We start from the raw sequence: 21,325 nt of genomic DNA on the forward strand, positions 1-21,325 counted from the left end.
AAATTTACCTAAAGATTGTCCATGGGGCAAAGTCCACTTTGCCTGTTGCTAGTCAGCTAGGATAAACTTCAGCTCATCCAAACCACAAGTAAGGCATGCACATTAGTAAATTTATGTGTGGTTAAAATGCCTGTCTAATAAATCATTTGTCTGGGTTGGAGGACATTTTTTGAATGCTAAAAATTCTGTTCAATTCATTGCCTACCTCATAAGATTTCACATTTCCTATTCGAAGGTTCTTATTTTTAGGCGTTGTGAAACAGCACCGCCGTGTGGCAAACCCTGATATTTGTACAGCACGTGAAAAGTCACATGACTTGCTCATTCTAAACAAACCGTTGAAACTAGCCGAATTAGACGGGGCAAAGATTAAACCATTTAAATCGAATGAGGCTCGTCTAAAGTTCACGAAACGGCACAATAAGAAATGTGCGGTTGTGTTGACGTGTAAACTCGTACTTTAATGTTATTTCCTGTCTCAAGTGATGCCTGAAGAGAAGTAGGAAGGTTCCTGTTAAAAAATGTTTCAGTCATTGCAATGCGCTCTTTTGCTTGCGGCCATTTCTACGACAACTTCTTCCACAGGTAAAAACTAACTTATTTTAAGCTGCTTTTAATGTCACAGCATTCATTATGTTTGTTCTTCTTAAAAGAACGCAATAAGTGTGTCGCCAGAAGCTTTGGCCATGACTCTGTGGTTTGTGAGTGTAACTCCACGTACTGTGACACATTTGGTACCGTTTCGCTTCCCCCGCTGGGTCAGTACATCTCCTTCATGAGCAGCGTGTCCGGAAGCCGGCTAGAAGAAAGTCAAGGTCCGGTTCGACCCAACAGCAATGGAGCTGGTGAGCGTTTACGGTTGCTTTCAAAAATTCAGGGCCCCAAAGCCCATCTAGGGGACCTCCCATTTGTGTGCTCTCTCTAGATGTGTTGAAGTGATACGTCTCTGTATACAATTTTTGTATGTTGGAGATAATATTAATTATCCTAGGTTCATGAGCGTGTTAGTGGGCGGAAAGTGGACCTAACTACCCAGGGTCCACGGAGGGATAGAGGGGAGACGGGAGGGGGACATGCTGTCTTGACCCCCACCCTACTTGTTTTGATGTTTTTCTTTCTTTTTTTTTTAATAGGAGGACACAAACTAAAATTGCTACCCCGCCGTTATTTATGGACTGATCAGAATGAAATTTGGTTGGTATATTCAAGGGATGTAAATGATTCAATCCTCGACCTTCAATACGGATTTAAAAACATTTTTTTAATTGTCTCAGGGCTGATTATGTATATTAAATATCTGTAATTACAGAATTAAAATAGCTACTCAACCGTTATACATGGAGTGATCACAATAAAATTTGGTAGGTGTATTCTAGGGATGTACTAGTACTGTATATGCATCGATACGTGGACGCTAATTTAAAAAAAATATTTTTGTCTCAAAGATTTTATTAATTACAATGATAGTTGTACTGAGTTCATTTTGTCTACACTTACTGATTAGTTGAATTTTTCTTTTATCCCAGACAATTGTTTTAGGTTGTTTTGATTAACTGACATGTTTCGGGGAACACTTCCGCCTTCAGAGAGTCACTGGTGTTGGTGTGACACGTCTTTATCAGCTGATGGATGAAGGTGTGACTCACCTGTCACATCCTCTGCTGACCATTCACTCTTCCAGGATGCTAGTCCAGGTAGTAGAGAGCATGTAAGCCCCCTCGTCCCTGTTGATTGTCCTCGGGCCCCGCTTGCGGATATCAATGGCCTCCTTGATCCAGTGCGGATGTTTGCTTTCTTTGGTGTCGATGACTCTGGCATTTTCCCAGTCCATAATGTGGTATTCCCTTTTGCAGTGATCGGTGATGACTGACTTGTGATGTTCCTGTTGTGCTTGTTCTTTTATTGCCCTTGTTTGTCTTGTTGTTGTCTCCTTCTCACACTCCTTCTTGTGTTCTGTTTTTCTTGTAATAAAGCTCCTTCTTGTCTCCCCGATGCATGATTCGCATGGAATTTCATAGATGGAGTTCCATTTGTTTTCTGGGTGGATTTTGTCCTTTGGATGGACCAATATCTGGCAGAGTGTTGTGTGTGGTTTGACTGGTGTGTTTATGTTGTATTTTTTTCATGACCCTTTGGATACGTTCCGTGACTCCTCTTACGTACGGCCACGTCACCATATGTCTGTGCTCTTGTTTTGTTTGTTTTTTCTCCTCCCCCCGTGTTGTGTTGCTCTTGTTTTCAACCTGTACTGCACCTTTTGCTATTGCCCACTGTGGATAGTGACACCTTTTTAGTGCAGTGCAGTGGGTGGAAGTGTTCGCCGAATCATGTCAGGTAATTAAAACAACCTAAAACAATTGTCTGGGATAAAAGAAAAATTCAATTAAATACAATAATGTTCACTTTTTGCCTGTTAGTTCCGAGTTAGCTGGTGGCGGGCATGAGCGCTCTTCGGTTGCGCCTCTAATGTCTCTAGGCCAGGGGTCAGCAACCCAAAATGTTGAAAGAGCCATATTGGACCAAGAAAACAAATATGTCTGGTGCCGCAAATATGGTCAACAGGCCAACAAGTTTAACTTCATTACAATATTATTGAATTATAATCATGTTTGTCGTCTTACAGAAACTATTTTAAAACAAAAAATATATATTTTCCTTCCCCATCTTTTTCCATTTTCAAACATTTTTGAAAAAGCTCTAGGGAGCCACTAGGGCAGCGCTATGGAGCCTCAGGTTGCTGACCCCTAGGCATTTCAGTTCATTTGAATTTTTATTTCAAATACCATTTCCCAAAAACTCGAATTTCAAATATGTTGAAAATATTTCTTGCCCACATGCCTAATGTACTGGCACTGGCAGGGGGCCACTGATATTCAGATTGTACATAGCTGAGAATTTTCTACTATGCCCCTGCACCATTTGCTCAAGGAAATAATGACGTATATGCATGTTTCCTCACATGTGCAAATAAAAAAACCATGCAACCGTGCAAATAAAAAAAATTATAAGTGTTATATTTTTCAATGTGAATACAATTTTGTAATATGGTACACCCAAACTGGTCCCCTAGCCACAACATTTGGTATTATTATTAATTAAATATTTGTTGTAATAAAAATTAAATTCAGAATTAAAAATCGGATGTGTAATCGCCAGGTGGTGTTTACGGCTTAGTATGTCATGCATCTCCCTCAGGCCTCAAACTGACTCTCTTTCTGGACAAGAAGTACCAGAAGATGAGAGGATTTGGTGGTGCGATGACAGACGCTGCAGCAATTAACATCCTGTCACTTTCTGCTGGTGCACAGGACCAACTGCTGAGACAGTATTTTGCTGAAGAAGGTACATGCTCTAACACTCGATAAGGTATACATCTATTGAAATACATAAGCTGTTGGTGGAAAAAAAAACACCCTTCGGAAATAGATAATGCTTAGTTTTGAATATGGAGAGGCAAGCATAATATTTATAACACCTTCAGGGTTATAAGAAATCTATCTGTTTTTGTATGCCGAAAAAAGAAAGCAAATGTGTTATTATTTTGTGCTTGTCAGGTATAGGTTATACTGTGGTGCGTGTCCCCATGGCCAGCTGTGACTTTTCCACACGTCTGTACACATACGCTGACTCAAAGGATGACTACAGTCTGCACAATTTCACTCTGGCCCCTGAGGATGTTCACATGAAGGTTAGGACATAGACAGAAACACAGAGATGGAGCGGGACAGACAGGCAGAGATAAAGAGAGGAATAAAATAGAGAACATTAGATAGACACACAGCGAGATACAGACAGACAGGCAGAGATAAAGAGAGGAATAAAATAGAGAACATTAGATAGACACACAGCGAGATACAGACAGAGATAATAAATTCTTGGAAATTCATTGGTGTCTTTCTGAATGTTTTTCTTTGTTTTTGTCAGATCCCTCTGCTACAGAGAGCCCAGGCCATGTCTCCTCAACACTTGTCTCTGCTGGGCAGTGCCTGGAGTTCTCCGGCCTGGATGAAAACCAACGGTGCACTCACAGGAAAAGGCTCCTTAAAGGGAAAACCTGGTGGGAAAGAGCATAAAAGTTGGGCTCAGTACTACGTGAGGTAATTCATGTACATGCAGTATTGTGTTATTAAAGCCCCTAATATTATACTGTGTTTCTCAGATTCCTTGAGGAATATGCAAAGTATAATTTGACGTTTTGGGGCGTGACTACAGGGAATGAACCCACTGCAGGATATATTTCAAACTACAGGTGTCAGGTCTCTCATACATAATATCAAATGTTATATTATCAACACATTTAGAGACAGTATGTTTGCCATCCTGCAGTTTCCAGGCACTGGGCTTCACTCCTGAGGAACAGAGGGACTGGGTGGCCATGGACCTGGGCCCCGCCTTACACGCCTCGTTGTTCCCGCACACTCATGTCCTCATCATGGATGACAATCGCGTGCTGCTGCCTCACTGGGCCAAAGTGGTGAGTGTGCCTCATTTGTTGAGTTTTATTCTACCACAACATGCATTTATTTTGTATGAACAGATACAGTCAATAGTGGGCATTGTCCTCGGCATAAACCAAGCAGTGTTGCTGTTCAAAAAAGGCTTGGATCTCAAAATGTAATATATATATATTGCATCAGAAGTACAACAAAGTGAACAAACATTTAATTTTTGCTTTTCTGTGGATTTTACCGTTATTTATTTAGTGTAATGCACATTTTTCTTTGCTAAAATATCACAAGTTGTTTGGGGGCACATAATGCAAACAAATGAAATAAACTCTTTCACTGCCAAATTTTTATGAAAAGACAAGCTGATTTCAAGCAATTAGACTCATCTTTCAAGGCCAACAGAATATTTTTTGTTATGATTATATAAACATGGAGGGTATCATATGAAAAAACTAATGTTCTTTAATAGGGATGCCCTGATAAACTCGCCTAAGTATCCTTGAGCAAGATACTGAACCCCACATTGCTCCAGGTACTGTGTCACCAGTAGGTGGATGGCGATGTAGTGTGAAACGCTTTGAGCGCCTTGAAAGGTGGAAAAGCGCTATACAAGTATAACACCATTTACCATTAACCAATAATCACCATTTGAAAATACAGTAAGCGAGGGCAGCAACAGGGTAAAATAGTCACTTTTGACAAACAATTTAAAAGCTTTTGGCTATTTGCAGCAGTAATGTGTAAAATGTATCTGGTCATCTAACGAGTCTGATGACGAGAACTCCGGTCAAATAGGGTAGAAGCGCCTTGTTGTGGACCGCTGATCAGTTGCAGAGAGTCTGCCTTGTCTGTCATGTCACCACCTCTTGAGGCTACATCTACAGTAGGACGGATAATTTTTTTGCCTTGTAATTCGGACAATATTTTATACCTGTCCACACTTCGTTTAAGGTGCATTTATAAACGCCATGCTGCTGCAAGATACGCCTGCATTTGTGCATACTACGCCTATGGAAAAAAGGAGCAGCCTCGTGTGTGACGTCATCGTCTGCGCGGGTCACCTCTGAACCAGAAGCTTACAATTTTTCGGTCTCCTCCGGAGATATTGAAGCATAAAATTTACAGGCTCTTTTAGTGGTAAAAAGAAGAGCAGGAAAGCTGCGTGTGTACCATTCGACTCCATTGTTTACAGTGCCATAATGGCAATGGCGCGCTCCGTCACGTCACTCCCTTTCTATCCGATTATTGTACGGCTAGCCTAGCTATACTTTGTGGCTTAGGCACCGTTCATGAAATTATGCGCCCCTCTATTCCATGTAATAAAATCTCCAGACAAGAGGCACATTAGTAAAGCTGACATGCCGTATAGTCTTAACTAATTACACGTTTAAGACCATTATCCATCCTAGTGTAGATGTAGCCTTAGATTTTTCATTGTTCTCTTTCTTTCGTCATCAATTTTTCAATACTCGCTCGTTTTCTACAACAACTGCTTTCCTCAAGCGTGAGCTGCTTGTTATTTTCCATATGTGTGGCAGGTCTATTATGTCTTTTTCTTGTCCACTTGCTTTCACATCTCATACTTGTGATTGCTGCCACAGTTAAATGCTGTCAGGCTTAAAAACAACATCACTATTGGCCAAGAGTCACATCACTCAGTCACTTAAAAAAAAGTGCAGTTGACCAGAAAACTCGTTAGTGGCACTCTGTTAGTATACTAGTAGTAGCGACAAGTTTTTTGGTCATTATTGGAACTGTTGTAATTGTATTGTGTCATGTATTGATAAGGTGTACTTTAATTCCATTATTGTATGTAATGTCTGTTACAACTTGTATCTGATCAGATTAACTATTCACTGTGAATCAGAGAATTGTGGTCACTGAAAATGGCGATAATGATGAACCTGGCAGCCCGCCAGGTTTATATATCATGGGGGGTATCTACTTACATGTACTTCAACCTTTGAAAGTATCACAGCAGTCCATTTATGTTTTTTATGGACCCTATTTAAAACCACAACAACTCTTCATTGATTTATAATACTAATTTGTTTAGCTGTTATAATATTTTAGTGTTATTCAGACTTTTTATCTAACATTTGATGCCACACATTTTATTGTCATATATTTTTTAATTATTTGTGTGAGGAAAACAAAGTATAATATGTAGATGCCCCGCACGTGGAACGAGGATAACATTTTTATTTTATCACTTTGACCAAAACAGGCCAGGCTTCTCCCTTCTCAAACCCAAAGTTGAAGTTATTCACATGCTCAAGGGCACTCCCCTATATGCCAAAAACAAGCATTCAAAAAATATAACTGCCTCCAGGTTCTGAGTGACATCCACGCAGGCCGGTACATCCATGGTGTGGCAGTGCACTGGTACCTGGACGGCCTGGTCCCCGCCGGGTCTAGCCTAGGAGCGACCCACGAACTGTACCCAGAGTACTACTTGTTTGGCACGGAGGCCTGCGCAGGCTGGACAGGGAAAGACCAGGGAGTGATACTGGGCAGCTGGCAGAGGGCCGAAAAATATGCGCACGACATCTTAGAGGTACTATTAAGATGGCGCATGTTCCGGGCGCTTGAGTCAGCAGGCCCATTAGCTGTCACATCTTCTTCACTTTCCTCTTTGACAGGACTTAAATTATTATGTAACGGGTTGGACTGACTGGAACCTGGCGTTGAATCTAATCGGTGGGCCCAACTGGGTAAAGAACTTTGCTGACAGCCCCGTTATAGTAGACGCCAAGCGTGACGTCTTCTACAAGCAGCCAACCTTTTACAGCATGGCACACTTCAGGTAGTAAAGTGAAATGTCATCATTTGAAGGCAGAGCGAGACTGACATTTTTAAACTTTTATTTTGACAGTAAATTCCTGTATGAGGGCTCTCAGAGAGTCGGTGTGTCCGCCAGTGGTAAAACAAACCTTGAATTTGCTGCATTCATACGACAGGATGCCGCAGTGGTGCTCATCGTACTTAACAGGTTGGATGAACGAATGAGATATAAAGGTTCAGTTGGAGGCTTTAATGCACTGCATGTGTGTTTAGATCATCTTCAGCCATCCAGTTTGAAGTGTGGGACCCAATGGTGGGCTACATCCCCTCCACAGCACCGCCTCGTTCCTTACTCACGCTTGTATGGTACACACAGGGATGAAACCTGTAGTTTTGTGCTGGTTTTTTTTTTACACACTTTGTTGCAGGTAAGACTTAACTTTCTTACCTGAGGCATTCAAAAGTGTTTTTTTTTTTTTTTTTTAAACTTTTTTATCTGTTCTTTCACATTGCCTAAAGAAATAATGAACTTTAGGGGCACACCGAAAACAAAGAAACCGCTACTACAATTATAATGTTGACATATTACAAGGATAAAGGTATAATCTTTGCAATTCTTATAGCCTATTAATAAGGTTGGAATTTTGTCAAATTAAAAAAACTGCACAATAGCACAAAGTATGGCATCGAAGTCATTTTTTCTCTAGTTTACATAGAAATTCCAACAAAAATGAGAATTGACAAAATCAAGTTATAATGCCACAAGAAAAACTAAAAATGTGAATGCTAGTAGTTTAATGGGAGGAGGGAAGGGTTATAATTAAATTTGCAAGACCTTGTTATTAAGTCATAATTCTATGCATAAAAAATGTCTGGAAAGTTTTATTGAAAGGGAAATGTCCCCTCCAAAATACGAATGAAGTGGGAATATTACAAGTGCAAAAGAGAATGTTGCAGTATTATTAGATTAAACTTTGTTGTTTAATTTTCACAATTTATCCAGACTATATTTTGGAACATTGTCTGTTTTGTATTTTTTTTTTTTTTTTAAAAACCTACACACACAATTAAAAAAAAAATTATTTTTTTTTTAATACACAATCGAAGATAAACCCATACCTAAATTGCTAATTCATTACCAGTGCTGGGAATCTAATTTGGAAAGGAAAGAACGTTTCATCATTTTTAATACATCATAGACATTTTTATTTCAATTATATAATATACAGTTTAACCATGTACGTCATTCGCATTTGCATCTCCATTCTCATTGTTTTTCTTTGCAAACTGTTTTTGGACTACAATATTTACACTTAAAAAAACAAGTGGTAAAAATGTGGTCATACACAGAGGACTATTATGACAGAGATGATATCGGATTATAATATATACACCAGTATAAGTAGGTTGAATTCAAAAAGTGGGATGAGCACTGATGACTTGGTTCGATTTGACTGGTTAGCACGTTCGCTTCCCAGTGCGGAGTGGGTTCAAATACAGCTTTCCTTAGAGAACTTTGCATGTTCTCCTTCTTGGGGTTTCTCCATTTTCCTCTCACGTTCAAATACATGCATCGTAGGTAATTGAAGGCCATAGGTGTGAATTTGAGTGCGATTGGTTGATTGGCTGGCAGCCAGGACTGGGTGTCCTCCGTTGCTTGCCTTAAATGAGCTAATATAGGCTCCACGGGCGGATGCTGTAATAGTTATGATATCATTTCCCTTTAAGGAATGCCTAAACCAACATTAGCAAAAGAAATACGATTGGGGACAGTCAAAACAATAAATAGGAGTTCATGAATGTTTACAGCAAAGTGGTGACTTTGGGATACAAAACCTGACTTTTACCCAAAATAGTGTTAAAAAGGCTAAGTGGCTTGAAGGGTAAACATAGAAGGATCTATCTGCGGCGGAAAAGAGACCCTCAACAGGACTTCATGGAAATTGGCTTGGAAATTGCTTGTACACAAATGCTTCTAAGGTGAGAGGCGACTCATTTGCATGAGGCAAAATAAGACTCCCCAAAACCATTTCCTAGAATTTCGAATGGAGCATATCGCAGAATTTGTGAAAACATTTTTTGTCTGCTTTAAGATCTGTATGCATGTGTATTTACTTGGGAGTAAAGACTTAACGGAAAATACAAAAAAAAAAAGTGATTATGACAGATAAGGGAGCAAGAATCGGTTTCTTGGCTTTTTGTTTGTTAGTCTTCAGAAGGACCATCTCTCCTGTGTGCGGGGGTCCATGGAGAGGGAGGGGGGCTCTGACGGGGGCTGACTGCTGCTGTCTTCGCCGTTCAAACTCTTCCGGCAAACTGGACACGTGTCGTGCTGCGGAACAACACGCCGCAAGGCGTCAGCTCAATGAGTGTGACGACAATGCTGGGTGTTTGTAGTGACTCACCATCTCTAGCCATGGCACTATACAGGCTGAATGGAAGAAGTGGTTACAGGGGAGCTGTCTGACGGCCTCACCAACCTCAAAGTCCTCTTTGCACACTGGACATTCCATACAACAGTCTGCATGCACAAGTAGCACAATAATTCATTAAACAGTCAATGACTATGCAAGACATGGCCTCAAAATCTGTAAAAATGTTATTTGAATCAGACACACATAATCCAACCACCAGGTGTCACAGGAGCCAACCGGTCCCAATTTATTGAAAGAATGTCATATTTTAGATAAGCGACTGGTACAGAACAAAATGGCCTCAAATTAATCAAAATCGGTTAAAATATGATGGCTTGCCAAAGAAAATCAACAAAGTATGTTCTTTGTATTTTGCAGAGGATAAGTGACCTTCCCGGCACAAATTTTGTCAGTGGTTTTTAGACACTCCAATTATGTAATCTTATTCACAAGCGTTTGGCCACACAAATAATGTTTACAACCTATACTGCTGTGGCTGAGGCCGGAACAGAGTGCACAGCCAGGGGTAGTTGTGGTAGTTACATTAAAGAGACAACGTCTAGCATAAATGGCCTTCATGTGAAAGATGGTTACTCATATTATGTAAGTGTACAAAGAGTGAATTTCTGGAGAAAATTATGTTTAAACACAAAAAAATGACACCGGTTGCAAGCACATCCGTTTTGGACCTTCGGTTATACCCATGCACATACACACTAATAAACTGGCACACAGGTGCATATGTTAATGCTTTTAATCAAGTCACTAGGAAGGGCGGGCTATCTGATACTCATATTTAAATTGCTAAAATAGAAACAGCACTTATAAAATGTCTACAACCAAGTCGGAAGGCCACTTCCTGAAAATACTTTGATTTTTTTCCTTCCATTATTTCACATCAGAAAAGTGAAATACAGTTTTTTGAATTCATTAAAATACATTCGTTCCACTAGGACACACATGACAAAGGGATTGTCTTTCCATTTAAAGTGTAAAGACAATTCTTGGACACTAGTTATTTTTGTGCATCAGAAAGTGTCAGACTGACCTGCTTGTTCCTGAGAAATATTAACAAAGGGAAGAGAAGAGATTCGCTCTTTCTCTGCTGGAGGAGGCCCTGTGTTCTCCAGCTGACCTAACAACTACACAAACACATTATGATCAGTGACAGGGGAAAAAAAGGAGAAAACAACCTTCACAGGTATGGAGTAATTTTTTTGTACCTGTGTTATGACAGCATCCAGGCCACCTTGTCCCCAAGCATAGTCCCCTGGATTAGAATGCAGCATCCCTGTCCTAGAGAGGCAGAAAGCACCAGCTGTAGATGGCACATCACAATATAACATTTGATTCAGTAGTGAGGGCATCTCACCATGAGAGTGGTGGTGAGCCAGAGACTCCAGAGTTGGCAAAGAGGCCTGCAAGGAACTGCTGTACAATCCTGAGTGGCGGACATTGAAAATTTAATGCATTGTTTCTCAACTTCATAAGTCATATTAAAAATTGCAAATCTAATGGATCAACCCCCCCACACACATACAAAAATGACATTATATGGTTTGTAATCAATGGTTTTCTACACAGTGGTACCTCTACATACGAAGTTAATTTGTTCCACGACCTTGTTTGTAAGTCGAAATGGTCGTATGTCGAGCAGGATTTTTCCATAAGAATACATAATTCCATTAATTTGTTCCACAGCCCGAAAACCTACACTAAATCCTTAATAAATACTGCTAATACAATTACAAATGGCAATTACACACAGCAAAACACATCAATTACAAAGAACTGGAATAACAAAATAGTAATAATAATAATACCTATAGACCCTACCCACCGACGTCACAAAATCACGTGCTCGCTGTATGGTTCCGCCCACTTGTCCGTCATTTTGTGTCTGTATTATCAATGGTCTCAATTGATCGAGCAATTTATAATGCATTTCATGGAAGACCCGGTGCTTTCGGATGCCGTAAACTCACTTGATGCGTTGCATAAAAGGCGTTATGTGGAAAAGCTTCGTTCTATACAGTCGCCAGATCCATATTTGATGCCTAAATCGATGTTTTTCGACCCGCTGTCTCCGCCGTATTTGCCTGACATCTGCTAGCTACCCTGAACTGTACAACTATTTTGTCCACACAAAATCAGCCTATTCTCACGAAAGTTTGAAAAACTTTAAGAGCTTGGAGGCTTATAAATACTTCGTTGCTGGTTGGGTGAAACAGGTCCTCGTCCACGAAAATTCGGCAGGAATCTATCTTGTGCTTGAAAAGGTGAGTTATTAAATTTTCAATTCAAAATCTTTTGTTATTGCTAACATCCACTGTCAAGTCTAATGTATTTCATGTCGTTTGTCAATGGAGTTAGGGCTTTTAAAGTTTATATGGTTTAGCGATAGCACTCTCACTACATACATACGTGTATGTTGTCGGCGATTAGCCTAGCAATGATCTTAATTGTGGTTGTCAGCCCAAAACCCTCTAAATATATATTAAATGCATCTTACCAGATATAAAATGACTACTACATAATCTGTGGTAATCGTTTGGAGCCCAGTTTTCTCATCGAATTGCAGCAGCCCATCTCGCTCTCTTCTCTCCGGGTCCCTCGGAATCCGGTAGAACTTCAAGTCTCTCCGTCTTCTCCGTCTATCTTCTCTGTTATTGCAACCGACCACCACACACGCCTTCACCATTTTGATTATTAATGTTAACGAGCAGAAAAACACGTCGTAAATAGGAGGAATGTACGTAGCCGTAACAGGGAAACATGATGTGTTGACGGACAATTGGGCGGCACCAGTCAGGAGGAAGGAGTTGTGACGTCACGTGTGTAGGGTCTATAGACCCTACCCACCGACGTCACAAAACCACGTGCTCGCTGTATGGTTCCGCCCACTTGTCCGTCATTTTGTCTCTGTATTAGCATTGGTTTCAATTGATCGAGGAATTTAAAATGCATTTCATGGAAGACCCGGTGCTTTCTGATGCCGTAAACTCACTGGATGTGTTGCATAAAAGGCGTTATGTGGAAAAGCTTCGTTCTATACGGTCGCCAGATCCATATTTGATGCCCAAATCGATGTTTTTCGACCCACTGTTTTCGCCCTGTCTGCCTGACATCTGCTACGCTGATATTTACAATTATCTTGTCCACACAAAATCAGCCTATTCTCACGAAAATTTGTAAAACTTCAAGAGCTTGGAGGCTTATAAATACTTCGTTGCTGGTTGGGTGAAACAGGTCCTCGTCCACGAAAATTCGGCAGGAATCTATCTTGTGCTTGGAAAGGTGAGTTACGAAATTTTCAATTCAAAATCTTTTGTTATTGCTAACATCCACTGTCAAGTCTAATGTATTTCATGTCGTTTGTCAATGGAGTTAAGGCTTTTAATGTTTATATGGTTTAGCGATAGCACTCCCACTACATACATACGTGTATGTTGTCGTCGATTAGCCTAGCAATGATCTTAATTGTGGTTATTTGTCAGCCCAAAACCCTCTAAGTATATCTTAAATGCATCTTACCAGATATAAAATGACTACTACATAGTCTGTGGTGATTTTTTTGGTGCCCAGTTTTCACGTCGAATTGCAGCCGTCCATTTCGCTCTCCTCTTTGGATCCCTCGGAATACAGTAAAACTTCAAGTCTCTCCTTCCAACTTCTCTGTTAGTGCAACCAACAGCCACACACGCCTTCACCATTTTGATTATTAATGTTAAGGAGCAGAAAAACACGCCGTAAATAGGAGGAATGTACGTAGCCGTAACAGGTTAACACTATGTTTTGACGGACAATTGGGCGGTACCATTCAGGAGAGCGGAGTTGTGACGTCACGTGGGTAGGGTCTATAGTAATGTAATGAGTTGGGTTCTAATGTGGCGGACGTTTTTGATGTACCTGAACGCACTGCGTGGCTGACGGTGAGATGGAAAGAGCAGTTCTATTTTACTTTCTTTTAATGTTTTGTCGTTGCAATCAATTGGAGCGGGCAGTAGGCGTGTTGTGTTGCACAAGTTCTGAAATAAATCACGGGAAAGCGCCGCGGTTCTCAGTTCGCGGGGACGGGGTCCCCTCGCCCCCGGCACGGCCGCCGATCGGGGGCTTCTTACCCGACGGCTTTCGGGCTGGCTCTGCAGCAGTTAGAAGCCACGCAGCTTCTTTCCCAGTGTCTTTCAGGCTGGCTCCCCACCGCCGCCGGCTGCTACTGAGAGCCGGCCCTCACCTTCATTGTGCCTCGGGGTTTCGTCGCTGGGAGGACCCTCCGGGTAAGCGTCACATTTTTCCCTTCACCACCTGCACTAACCTTCTTGTAACCTGTGTTGATTTCTCTCACAAGAAAATCCGATGTGCACCAGTCTGCGGCGCTGTCATGTCGTCGGATGTAGAAACAAACGGCGAGTCAAATTTTACGTTGGATGTCGAAAACATCATGTGTCAAAGCGATGATATGTCGAGGTACCACTGTATAATAAAAGCATACGCATTCAAGTAATGCAAACCCACCCTTCAACAGCAGGTGACCTGTCAGGTCTACTACTGACTCTGGTCCTGTATCTCCTTTGAGTGTGTAAACGTGGGGGGCGCGCCGGGCCCCAGTGATCGCCTGTGCCTAGCGACACCCCCATGGGCCCTCCAAGGCCAGCAGGGACTGAGCCCCCGATGGGCCCGCTACCAACTCCCCCCAGGTCGCTGAGCCTGCCCAAGCGCCCGCCCGGGAGTCGGGGTTCCGAATCGGGGTTGTCGCCATCGATGGAAAATGGCCGTTCCATTAATAAGAGATGCCAAAGCTGTGGGGTATTATTAGAATCGATTATTCCACCAATCATTCGACTGGATAAAAAATGATTCTGCATTTTACCTCTGCAAACTGAGTGGCTGCGTCATCCATTCCATTAGCGCCGCCCTCTAGGAGGTTGCTGGAATTCCATACCAAAAATAATACAGTACATCTTAAAATGAAACAAAACGAGTCAAAGATTTTACCTGGAATCTTCTGTCACTTCCTCAATGAAGCCTGAGTCACAGCGTGGACAGATATACTCCTTTAAAGAGTTAAGTGACAGCACACACTTAGATACTGACATAATAGTTCAGATTGAAATTAGAAAACTAAAATACTGAATAAACACATTCATGTTCCTCAAAATAAGAACTGAACATAACAGAAGTTGCTGGCAAACTTTATTAGGCAATAGTCGAATTAAGATTACAAAAATTATTCACGTAAATCAGACCTGCAACCAATGTCTTACCACATCTGGTTGACAGTTAAAAATGACAAAAAAGGCAATTTCAGTGCATGTAGTTCTTTGTTATGAAAACAAAGTTTGTTATGACCCTCAATAGTCATAACGCATAAACAAAGGTGCACATTTAATTTAGTTTAATATTAGTAAAAAGCGTCTATTGTAAACTGCACTTTCCTGAATGTTCATAGCAGTACAACAGTTCACAGAATCTACCAGTATCACCCTACTCACTAAACGCCAAACCACAAATTAAATCACTCCTTTGGGATGTAAAATGGCAGTCATTAAGAAGCAATGAAAAGAGGCCTTTGCCCACCAGGCCAAGAACAGTCGATTGGGTGGAATCACCAGTGATAATATTCCATTCGGTTGTAAAAATAGAGGTAAGGCCAGAAGATAAGTGATTTGGATATTAATTTCTATTATGGCCTCGACCCTCGTATCCCACAAAAATAAATCTCCCTCTGAACTGAACAACATCTGAATCATATGTCCATGATCAGAACCAAGACAAGGGTAAATTGTCAGAAGCAGATGATCGTTAAAGATTTCTTATGATGGGGTACTTAAAATGATATGTTGGCAATTTTGACACACAGCAGAAAGTTACAGTACTTCTGACTACTTTTTAGTTTTTTTTTTCTTTTCATTTTTATACTATAAGTTTTATTTGGCATTGAATCAATACATCTCATTAAATATGATTTCCTCTATACACTGTAGAACTACTATTGAACAATACATCATCTTCTATTTGAGTGAGTCGTGATATAAAGCAGGCGAACCCTACAGTGCATGAATGCAACCTAAGAGGAAGAGCTGGTCTACCAACCACACCTAAACTACGATAGAGGTCATGTGATTTTTTGAAAAGTAAGCTATGTCATCAGGATTGGTTGGGATGTCCTCATAGTAAGCCATTCCAGCTATTATTAAATAACGAAAGCAGGACATGGATGTCACTTGGCTTGGAAAGGGGGAAATGCCACAGGATTCAACCAGGATTGTCACCACGAGATATGCTGATTGGCTGGAATTACCCTCTGCCAGGTCAAATACATGACAATTCAGTCCGAACAAAAGATTAGATTTCATGCACAACATAATTAGACCACACAGTAAACCCTCTAAAGTCGATGCAAAATTAGACCAATCTTAAATTAATCAGGAATGTCAGCTCGCTTTGCCACAGCCCAGACAGAATTCCTCATTTACATAATTAGATGCATTACAACATCAGCGTCTGGTGTGAAACTTTGCCGTCATCCCAATATTCTTTGTTGGCAAAATTGTGCGTAAAGATTAAGTGTTTTGTTTTTATTTTGACGGTGGTTATTTATATCAAATTCTACAAGAAATTAAGAAAATGGTGTTTATAACACTTTGGTGATGAATAATTACTTACAAATATACAAAATATTGATATACATTAGAAGACCATTTTTTCCCCCCTGTGAGTTTTTCTTTTCACCAGGTGTAAGTGGAGTCCCCTAATGCCCGACGATGGCCAAATGAAGTCATTATGTAAAAAAATGTAATAGCCGGTATGGACTGATTCTGGTTGAGCAACATGTGCACATGAGTGTCCTCCTCCCGCCCTTTGGGCATGTTGTATTATCAGCGTTTGTGACTCTTAAAGCGCTCAGACAATATTGATCTGATGATTGTAATAAAAAAACTCTTTAAACCAACTAAATAAGGTAAGGGAGATCATTGTGTTCATTTCAGCTCCTGTATCTGATTTTGTTGTTGTTAAGGAGATCGTTGAGTTCATTTCAGCTCCTGTATCTGATTTTGTTGTTGTTAAGGAAGATTATTCTGTTCATTTCAGCTCCTTTATCTGTCTTTACCAATGTTTTGCTTGCATATAAATATTACTTCCCATTCAAAATAATAATACAGTGATTTGAATTACTGCTGGTCATTTAAAAAATGTAATCAAGTAATATGCATTCATTTCCTAAAATGATTTTTAGTAGCTTGATTCAAAACTCCAAACACGTTCCTGCTAAGAAATATACAACATATGTGGAAGCCAAATACACGGTACCCATTTGTTGTGATTGGGGTTTCATTTAAACACGAGACCAGTCATTAGTTTGGAGACTTTATCATGCTTTTAAATTTGCAAATTTTTGTCTTATTACGTCATTCGTTATTCTTATGTAATTTTTCTGACACGAAAGACCTTTGTGATGAATCATCCTGTAGTCAATGGGTTCCCAAAAAATGAAAAACTCCAAACATTTGACGAGTAGTGCACGTTTTGACAGAAGACACATTTTGTCCAGCAGACACTCCTACTCGGGACCAATGAAGTTTAGTCCGACAACAGTCTTAATTCATAAAAAATATGATGCAACAAATCAGCGCGGTTATAATAATTTCTAAAACTAAAGAGTCCCTAGGTATGTGCCGGTATGATATTCTGACAGTATGATAACCTTAAGCCAAAATATCACGGTTTCACAGTATCACGGTATAGCAATTACAGCTCCAAAATGTGTTACTTTGAGATATCTGGGTTTAAAAAAACAACCAACAGCCACAGCTCAACATTCTTACTATCAGAACAAAAATGATTGAATTATTTTCCATTAAAAGCACGTGTGTATGGCTCGTATCATGTTTACATTATACACATACTCTATTTCTCAACACACAGTTGCCAGTAAGGAGAAAAAAAAAAAAGTTTTACCAACGCTAGACACACTAAACACGCTGGAGTTAACTCTCGTAGCTGGTGGGAAACGTTCATGACAGTGTTTACTAAGGGTGTGACAAAATATCGAAATGGTGTATCGAAATTATCAGCGTTTCCCCTACATAGTAATTATCGTGGCGGGCCGCCACACCAAAATAAAAGCCGCCACGCCTTGCAAATGCGTTTATTTTTATTTTTTTTTTAAGATTTAAAGATCCATTCTAATTTTTAATTTGTATAATTTAACATGACTTCTAAATGAATATATGAAGCTCATTTGTACGCACGATTTACCATAAGTCTTCCAATATAGCACGTAAAATACAAATTGTTCCTTTACACGCTTTATTTTGAAAAGCGTATCAGTTCTATTGAAAGCTTGCGGCTAGTACGTTGGCTCGCGCAGAGTTGGAAATCGGGAGACATAACCAAAGAAAGGCATTTGAAGTTATTGAATGTACTTCTGGTTTAAGGCTGTGAAAACAACCTTAATATACTGAGATTGACATAACGTTTAAGTTCATTATGGTGTGTTTTTGACCCGAATCGGTCGCGTCCTACTCCTAGCATAGCATTTGTTCGGCGCTGACGTCACTCCTTGTTATTGAAGTACAGTATTTTGGAAAGAGAAAATTCCTGAGGACAAGGGTCCACTAACAAAGTGACCATTATCTTTATGATGATCTAGACCAGGGTTCACTAAATCCGGACCTCGGTGCCACTTTTCCTGTCGTGTTTTCCACGTCTCTCTCCCCTAACACACCTGAATCAAATGATTATGTCATCAGCAACCTCTCCAGAAGCCTGATAATGATCCTGATTATTTTGATTCAGTTGTGTTGGAGGAGGGAGACATGGAAAACACAACAGGAAAAGTGGCACCGAGGTCCGGATTTAGTGAACCCTGATCTGGACCGTCACGTTCCGAAATATTTAATTAGCGTCTGAGGCTAATTAAATATTTCGGAACGTACTGGAGGGCTCATGCTCTCAGGTGCTCTTCAGTTGCGAATGTATTAGCTCTCACGTTCGGAGGAGTTGAAATAACCAAATGGTTATGGCAAGCGTACTATTTTAATGTTAAGATAAGGTTTTCAAAAACGGAATGAGACGAGATAGCACGTAGAGACGAAGATCAGGAAGGCGCACAGTCCAGGGTAGGAGAAGTAAGCAAAAAAGCAAACACGAAATCTAGCTGGGACCCAACATGGACAAAAATGGCAAAGTTCAAGCAGTGGCTGTACCACAAAAATCAAGGTGAGTGTTTACAATCGTCCACCTATCATTTTTGATAATCATAGTTGTATTATTTTACCTTAAATTGTGATATTGAAAAAGGTTCATTGTCTATAACTTGGCATAATCCTTATCGAAAAAAACTACAAAACAGATGGCGTATTTGCATTTAAAGAAGTATTTTTCATCTCATTGAAATGAATCATTATATGAATTTGTTCTAACAATCAGAAAAGTAACTCCCACAAAGACACTTCAGTTTGAACTGAAGTTGGATTGGCTAATATAAATTTTAACATATTTGATTTAAATCCAAATGGGTAATCCATTGAATGTGTTTCAGAATATGGACCAGGTCAGCACGATGTCAAAGATGGCATCACAGACTGATGAATGAGGAGTGCTGCTGACGGCAACCATCGGCCATTGCATTGACAGTGCCCATTTCAACAGTGAACTGGGAGATTTTTCTTCAATGAACTGAGAAAGACATTTGGTCAACTGTACACTGTACAGAACTGTACAATGTGGGTTTGAAATGCTTGACTGTTTTCATTTCCTAGATCTCATTTTTTTCTAATTTTTGTGTAGGTTAAGACAGACTTGAGGAACAGGGGGACCGTCTTGCAGCATTCCTCACTTGACTATAAATGGACCACCTATTGCTGATTCCCCCCAAGCCCCCTCTTTTTTTTTCAGTCCAGGAAAATCAAGTGTTCCCAGGCAGGATGCAAACAGATCTTTGTTATGGTTCTTGAAAAAACTAATTAATAAAAAATAATTTTAAAAAATCTAATTTGTCATGATATGAAACAAATTTGCTGCGCACAACATGATGGGGTTGTCCAACTCCGACGCAGTCCACCACCACCATAGCTTCAAAAAATCCTAGGGGAAACACTGTAATTGTTGTATCGCCATATCGTCACATCATCTTTATTGTGAGCTTTGTATCGCAAATCGTATCATATCGTGAGGTACCAAGAGGTTCTCACTCCTAGTGTTTACTAACCTTTAATTTATAAATGCGAAATCATGTTGGAGGCATTGCCTCCTCGACAGCCACACTCTGCAAACATGTTTTACATGTTGGTTGGCCCTCCTCTAAGCTGCGGCCGTCTGACTTTTCTGTAGCCGAAGTATTCCCATACCAGCGATTACGTTTTCTTCGATGGGGGAAAAAGTTCAGGAGTTTCACTTCCTCCAGCCATCGTGTAACACAGGTGACTCACAGACACAGAGCAAAAACCGGTGGGTTAAGAGTTGAGCCTTGCAGCTGTATAAAAAATAGCTAATACCTTGGGGACGGTATGACGGAAAATTTTGTGGTTTTAAAACATTGACGTTTTCATACCACGGTATACCTTGAAACCGGTAATCGGCACACGTCTAGTCACTAACATTTTCCGGTACCACCGAAAAATACAGTATTAGTGTCTTTATGGAAAATGAGACTGAGGCTTATGGTTTAAAAGTACAGTACACAGTATTTAATATAATAGGAAGCTATTGCACCATTATGCACACATTGCAGATTCAAAATTGCACGTAATTGTAGAAAAATACAAGCCCGTGCCACTGTCATATTACTAAATGAGGCACTTTAAATGTATTGCACATAAGACGAAATAAAGGTTATATAAAATTAAAAAGCTATTCAAGATCAAGTGCAAACGTATGTTTGAAACATTTTAATAAATACAACTGAACCTGCGTACTACCGTTGGTACCACACTTTGAGAAAGGATTCATCCCTAATAAGTTTTTGTTTTTGTAAATTGTGGCGCAAGACTTAATTGTCTTGTAAAAAATGTCACCAGTCAGCATCCAATGTTCGACCTGATACTCGATTTTTCCATTTCAAATTGAAAGTCTGATGAATGTAAAATTCCCCTGCTACTTTTTTGAAAGGGAGAAACTGAAAGTGAAGGCGATCCTACAAATATTGTTTTAAACGTCCGTCTTTAGCCCAGCATTGTGTTTAAGTGCAACACACAACACCCAGAGCAGACAAACCGAAGCTTGAAGCTAACTTTCGGCTCGAGTGTCGCTCGCGAGCAATGCAAAAAAGGACCGAACATTTGATTAAAACGTGCGTTATTTGTCAATATAATGCAGTTTTCACTGATCCATTTGGAACGTGAACAACAACAAACGCCGCTGAATGCTAACATACTCGCTAGCTGTTCGGCTAAGGAAGGCAAGACGAACAACCCCTAATCGGCCAAGACGTCACCTTGTCAACCGAGCAAATGCGACGGCATAAAAGCGAAAGTGAAAAATAAATGTCTTACCGGGAGTTTGGGATTTACTTCGCCCTTACAACAGTGACAGAAAAACCGATGCGGGGGAACAGCCGCTGCCTCCGCCATCTTCCCCAAAGCGAGCAGTGCACAGCACACAAACAGTGACGTCGGTCCTCCACCAAGTCTGTACGCGAGCCCGCCTCCTTCCCGGCATGCACCACCTCGCGGACTG

General features: G+C 40.4%; 2 protein-coding genes across 2 annotated transcripts; one reads left to right on the forward strand and one right to left on the reverse strand.

Moving 5' to 3' along the window:
* The first annotated feature begins 300 nt into the window (after window positions 1–300).
* On the forward strand, window positions 301–9,483 carry gba1 (glucosylceramidase beta 1). Its single transcript, XM_057834620.1, has 11 exons — window positions 301–585; window positions 654–845; window positions 3,196–3,342; window positions 3,555–3,688; window positions 3,925–4,097; window positions 4,160–4,249; window positions 4,327–4,474; window positions 6,781–7,005; window positions 7,091–7,254; window positions 7,324–7,440; window positions 7,506–9,483. The coding sequence occupies exons 1-11, from the start codon at window positions 522–524 to the stop codon at window positions 7,612–7,614; spliced, it is 1,563 nt and encodes a 520-aa protein (XP_057690603.1). The 5' UTR covers window positions 301–521; the 3' UTR covers window positions 7,615–9,483.
* On the reverse strand, window positions 8,405–21,303 carry rnf115a (ring finger protein 115a). Its single transcript, XM_057834627.1, has 9 exons — window positions 21,142–21,303; window positions 14,642–14,700; window positions 14,517–14,574; window positions 14,162–14,445; window positions 11,019–11,087; window positions 10,870–10,942; window positions 10,695–10,788; window positions 9,638–9,753; window positions 8,405–9,564 (listed from the first exon to the last, which is right to left on the reverse strand). Exons 1-9 carry the CDS (start codon window positions 21,217–21,219, stop codon window positions 9,445–9,447), a joined length of 951 nt encoding a protein of 316 aa, XP_057690610.1. The 5' UTR covers window positions 21,220–21,303; the 3' UTR covers window positions 8,405–9,444.
* Window positions 21,304–21,325: the final 22 nt, after the last annotated feature.

Source organism: Corythoichthys intestinalis, chromosome 4 (genome assembly GCF_030265065.1).
Source record: "Corythoichthys intestinalis isolate RoL2023-P3 chromosome 4, ASM3026506v1, whole genome shotgun sequence".
NCBI classification, from domain to species: Eukaryota; Metazoa; Chordata; class Actinopteri; order Syngnathiformes; family Syngnathidae; genus Corythoichthys; species Corythoichthys intestinalis.